We start from the raw sequence: 5,974 nt of genomic DNA, 5'->3' as shown, positions 1-5,974 counted from the left end.
ATCTGCAAAGCACATGCTGAAGAGAAGACATCATCAGACAGTGCAAACGGTTCACTCTGCAATAACTTTACCAGAAAGAAACACAGGCATCATGATAGAAGTTTGGTTTTCAAGGTTAACTCCTTCCTGACCCTGAAGAATTCCTGGTGAGGTGTAAGTAACCCTCCTCTCTGCAGCAGGCAGAGGTGGTGTGGTCTGCTCTGTTCAGCAGCTGCCAACTCAGTTTCATCATTAAAAGCAACTTCCATCCAAATTCATGCCGATCACAGCTCCTCTCCAAACTATCTCCAGGAAATGAAAAAATGATTGTTCAGCCAGTGCCTGCTTAGGTAAGAGAAGTGCCCATGCAGAGAAACAGCTTCCCTGATACTTCCATGACCTTCTGTAAAGGTCCCACACAAACACAACAGTAAGAACAGCTGAAGGTCAAGCGACATGGTCAAACTAAGACAGGGAAATATTCTGACTTCTCGTGATGGAAAATTCTTCATGAGGAACAGGGAGACAGAGAAATTGTCCTCCTAGGTTTTCAAGACCTACCTGGACTACCAGCTTGCATCATCCCGGTTTGAATTCAGGGCTGACTTTGTTTAAGCACACAGAGATAAACCAAAACAAGTCACCCACTGCAGTAATCTGCCTCAGAAGTGATGGGATGTACTTGTGCATCACTGCAATTCATCTCATAATTCAAAAGGATTTGAAAGCAAATGATGCACAGCAAGAAAAGATACTCTAATATGTGATTCTAATAGCTTTACAGGATTCCTAAGTTCATTGAGCAAAGGCAGAGTGAGGATGAGGATTGCTCTAACTCATCCTAGTCAGGAACACACTTGCTCCAACACAGACTGTCCACAGATGAGGAAAACAGATCTGTGGCAGAGAGCAGATCTAATACACATTAGTCTTAAACTGAAGTAGCAATTCTAATCTGTTAGGTCATGTCATGATACATAAAGACTTACAGGGGATCAATTATTCAGTTCAGAGCATCATGTAATTTAATACCAGATTTTTTAAAATGTAAGTTCTTGTTCAAACCATATGAGGCTGAAACAATTTAGATTCAGCTGTGAAAGCCAATACTCTGTGACAGATCCCCTGCTCAGCAGGTGTCACCAATGGAACAGGATGGTACACGGGAAAGTTGTAACAGCTTCTAAGCAACCAAAACCATTTGAGCTGAAAGCACCCATGGCAACATTAGTAACAGGAGACCTGCAGCAAGCAAAAGTAGCTGTGCAAGCAGAAAGGTGTCACACCAACCCTTTATTGAGCACTTATCCCTGTCAAGCCTCCTATACTTGTATCTTCATTCTTTTCTGAACAAGGATGTTTTCAAAATGTAATGCTATTGCTTTTGTCAGCAGCAACTCAGAGGCAGGCAGCTGTAAGGATCTGACCTGACTGGGTGAAAGACAGAAACAAGCACATGAACAACCCAGATGGGTTTGTGAACATTTGACTACCAGTGGTATTACAGTTATTCCACTACTTCCCCCGAGAACACTACTCTGCTCTAACCCACAGGACAGGTAAGACACTGAAAGCAGAGAGACACTTGATGAAGAGCCTCTGGTTTGCAGCTCCACACAGTTTTAACCAGAAGAAGGAAATGGAAAGGATGAACTTACTCTGTTCATTCCCCAGAGGCTGCTCCAACATGGCCAGGATGACACTATTATCCAGAACAAAGTACCTGAAGCTGTGCTTGTTTATGGTGGGTAGACGAGAATATTTAATTAATGTGGTTTCATTCACCAAGCTGCAAGGAGAAGCAGGGCCACTGGGAGAAGGAAATGCTCCAAGTAACTGCATGATACTGCAAGGCAGAAAAAAGTTACGAGTTATGACAAAAAACAAACTCTTCCACCCAAGCACAGACCTTCACTCACATTCTTCACTTCTATCTTGACACAGCAGTTGTCCTACCAGGGGCCTGCCTGCCTTCTCTTATCAGCTGGTTTTAAAACAGAACCTGTAACTTCAGGAAAACTGATTGAAATGCTCTAAGTTGCACAGGGTGTACCTAATGCTACCAGAAACTGAACATTTCTATGGCAGGAACCAGTAACGAGTGACCAGTGTCAGACTGAACATCTTATGAACTAACTCAGGGTTTTACTCTTAACACCATCACCCAGACCATCAGTTTATTGAAATCCTCCCCACATACTTCTCCACTTTTCTCTGCCTTAAAGGAGAGAGGTTGTGCTCTTTTAGGCAAACGATAAAGATTTGTCCACAAGTACCAATAAGTAGTTGTTTATTCCTTGGAAATCACACAGTTGTTTTTTCTAACAGTAAAGTTTAACAATTCTATTGCAAAGCAGAGCACAAAAGATGGCAGCTATTTCCATTCGCAAAACATATTTATCCTACACATCCTCACTCCATCCTATCACCACCATGCTGTTCATCCAGTACAAGTGTTTTTCAGCTTCTCTGGAGCAGATCTCAATTTCCCTCTGTGCTTCCTTCCCCTCCCTAGCTCACACAGTCTCTGTTACTGCACACCCAGCAGAACCTCTCCAGCAGATGAAGCAAGCCCAGCTTGGCTGGGAGCAGCATGACATCCCATCCTGCACCACATCTGCCACGTGTGCCATTCCCTGCTGTTAAACACCAGACAGTGCCCACCACCAGTGCCCACCAAGCAGCGTGGGGAGGGTGTAACTTGGCAGGCTGAGGGCAAGGAAAGGAAGGAATGTGAAGACAGGATCACTAGGGCAGGTGGGAGATGGAGGAAAGAGCTGTCTGCAGAGGACTGGCTGAGAACAGAGCGCCAGGGACTGCAGAAGGGTTTGAGTTTTGCTCTCAAGGAAGAGAACAGCCAGGAGGGGAAGACAACAATCACAGGGATCTATTTCCTGTTGAACACCTACAATAGGAGGGGGAAGGCAGAGCACAGGACAACCCTGCCCTAAGGGGAAAACAGAGGGAGCTTCTGGCTGACTTCCCAAATGCTAGATCACCAAGATCTCCCCAGCTGGGAACTCCAGACACCCTCAGACAAGGCAATACTTAACAAATGCTCTGACAAACTACCTACCATGTCAGCGTGGCTTCAGCAGCATCCTTCACTCTCATGGACGCAGGGTTTGGCTCCTTATCTCCTTTGTACTTCACCTCTTGTTCACTGTTTTTAGATTTACTTCCTGAAATGCCCAACTCCACAATCTCCAGTACTTCTTTTAAACAATCCTAAAAAAAGGAAAGACTTTAAAGCAGAAGCACTCCCATAAAGGCCTCCAAGACCCCAGTGAAACAGTGATACACTATTGTTAAAAATAAAGTAGTGCTGGTAACATGAACTCAGAAATAAAGGCAGAAGATTATTCTAACAGACAGTCTTGGAATAAGATCACATTTGCTATTGAAATTGTACTTTTTACATCTATAGATGCCTACTTATGTTTGTATTCTAATGGTAGAAAGTGCTCTGAATATATACACACCCCATATATTCCATGACATTCGTACAAAATTGCCAAGAGGAACACTAAGAGTGCAACTGAAGAATGTGAACATATTTAAAGAGATAATAATTGCATTTCTGAGACTCTCTGGAGAACTTTTAAGTCCTAAGCACATTAAGAAGGAACTATTCTAGAAAACTGCAAGAAATCCTTTTCCAGATCTTTCAATTGCAGTTTTCAGAAGTGAAATGTATCATTATACCTAATTCATCAAGAGAACAACAACAATACTCAAAATACACAGCAGAGGTTCAACAAATCATTACAGGACAGGCCAACACGTGGTAGAGCCACAGGAATGACTCACAATTGTTGCTCATTACAGAATTATTTGCTGAAAATATCTGGATTGCTACAACAAAGGTTCAAGTCTCATGGCTTGAGCTACAGAATAAGAAGGAAAGCGCTCTCATGAATAAATAACTGGCTAAAATCTGAACACAAGTGATCAGTTTTTATCACCAGAGGCCACACAGTGTTCTATACCTTGGCCTATGCCCTTCTTTTGAGTCACAACTGATTTAGAAAGAGGTGAAGAGGAAGATTCGTTTTCTGACAGAGCAAAATCAGTCAGTGTCAAGATGCAAAGACACAGAACTGCAGAGGGAGTTCACAATGTCCCCTAGTGAAACAGCAGGTGAAATTCAAAGCAAATGTAAAGTGAAGCACCTGGAAAATCACAATTCTAATCCTTGCAAATCCAATTCCTGTTGAGTTCTTGTGACTCACAAATGAGCTACAAAGTGCCCAGTACACCCTGCACACACAAGGGAGCACTATCTTGATATGCAATGATAATTAAAGTAAAAACAGAACCCAATGAGAAGGGATTAAGCATTATGCAACTGAACAAACCCATGCTGTGCCACTTCCACGGAAACCATCCTGTCCAAGTCACTTACTGCCATCCCAGTATCCCAAAGGGCACACAGAAATCATCCTTAAATATGGTTCTGCTTGTGGACTTTCAATTTTATTTTATTTAAAAGCAGACATTTTTAATACATGCTATAGATTATACAGATAAAATATAAAGATACCTAAGACATGTTTTGTAAAAAACATATTAAACACTCTATAATGCACATTAATATACATTCTATTTGAAAATATAGAAAAATCACTGAATTGTCATTGCAAGGGGACCAACAATGAAAATATGCACTAAAAAAAAAATTAAAAAGGTGTTTTTTAAAAAACCAGCAGGACAGAAGCCTGTTGGAAACATACATCTCATTTCCTGCTCTTTTCAAGCTTCCAAAGCAAATTCCAGCTTGGATTGAGCCTTGCTCAGCTTCTAGAAAACTGATTTCTTGGTGAAATAAGCTATGATTATCAAAATATTACTATCAAGGGAATTTTGTTAAGTCTAGAAGTCAAGTAACAGCTGAGAAATGAGAGCAGACCTGGCTTTTAGTGACTGTCACCTGCAGCAGGTAGCCATGCACCTGTACATACATCATGGCCAGCAGGGCCAGGGCAGGGATTCTTCCCCTCTACTCTGCTCTCCTGTGACCCCACCTGGAGAACTGTGTCCAATTCCAGAGCTCCCAAGAAGGACATGGAGCTGTTGGAACCAGTCCATAGGAGGACAAGAAGATGGTCAGAGGGCTGGAGCAGTTCTGCTCTGGAGACAGGCTGAGAGAGTTGGGGATGTTCAGCATGGTGAAGAGAAGGCTCCAGGGAGACCACAGAGCACCTTCCAGTGGCTGAAGGAGCTACAGAAAAGTTCTGGAGGGACTTTGGACAGGGGCAGGGAGTGAGAGGACAAGGGGGAATGGATTAAAATTAGAAGAGGAAGATTTAGGTGAGACATGAGGAGGAAATTCTTCACTATTGGGATGGTGAGACACTGTCCCAGGTTGCTCAGGGAAGCTGTGGCTGCCCCATCCCTGGCAGTGTTGAAGGGCAGGTTGGATGGGGCTTGGAGCAACCTGGGCTGGTGGGGGGTGTCCCTGCTCATGCAGGGGGTTGGATCTAGATGAGCTTTAAGGTCCCTCCCAACCCAAATCAGTCTGTGATTCTATGATATTTCTCTTTTCAGTTTCTGTTTTTTTCTGGTTTTCTTTTCTATTTTTCAAGCTTCCCAAATCAGAAGAAAGATCAAGACATTCTTAGAAATACAAAAGGTAATTTGAAAGTCAAAAACATTCTTGCTGAACAAAAAGAAGAAATCAAAATTCCAAGCTATTTTGCAGGGAAACTAGTTCTGAAATTCCTGGTGCACTTCTGAAACCTGAGAAAACCACATCAAAGTATCAGGAACAGACAGGTCAGGCACAACAGGCGTTACAATTTGACATGCTCAAAATGTGTGCAGTGGAGAGTGTTGTCACCTTCTCATCCAGCATGTCGGGGTGCTCGGTGAGCCAGACGCAGAGGCACTGAAACGCCGCCACGATCATGGAGTGGAGGTCGCGGGAGTGGAGCGGGGCCGGGCGGCTGCACTGGTACACGATGTAGCTGCAGACAGAGCTGATGGCTCTCTTCCG

At 43.3% G+C, this 5,974-nt stretch overlaps 1 protein-coding gene across 1 annotated transcript in view; it reads right to left on the bottom strand.

Annotated features, from left to right (window-relative positions):
• Positions 1-5,974, bottom strand: part of RALGAPB (Ral GTPase activating protein, beta subunit (non-catalytic)) — a gene marked incomplete at its 5' end in the record, with an annotated part of 69,448 nt that overhangs the window by 17,110 nt on the left and 46,364 nt on the right. Inside the window, 3 exon segments of the mRNA XM_009995660.1 lie at positions 1,631-1,825; positions 3,056-3,207; positions 5,819-5,968. Coding sequence (XP_009993962.1) covers positions 1,631-1,825; positions 3,056-3,207; positions 5,819-5,968 — 497 coding nt within the window.

The sequence above is a fragment of the Chaetura pelagica genome, unplaced genomic scaffold, assembly GCF_000747805.2.
Source record: "Chaetura pelagica isolate M959 unplaced genomic scaffold, ChaPel_1.0 scaffold874, whole genome shotgun sequence".
Taxonomy (NCBI): Eukaryota; Metazoa; Chordata; class Aves; order Apodiformes; family Apodidae; genus Chaetura; species Chaetura pelagica.
This window is presented reverse-complemented; position numbering and strand designations above follow the sequence as displayed.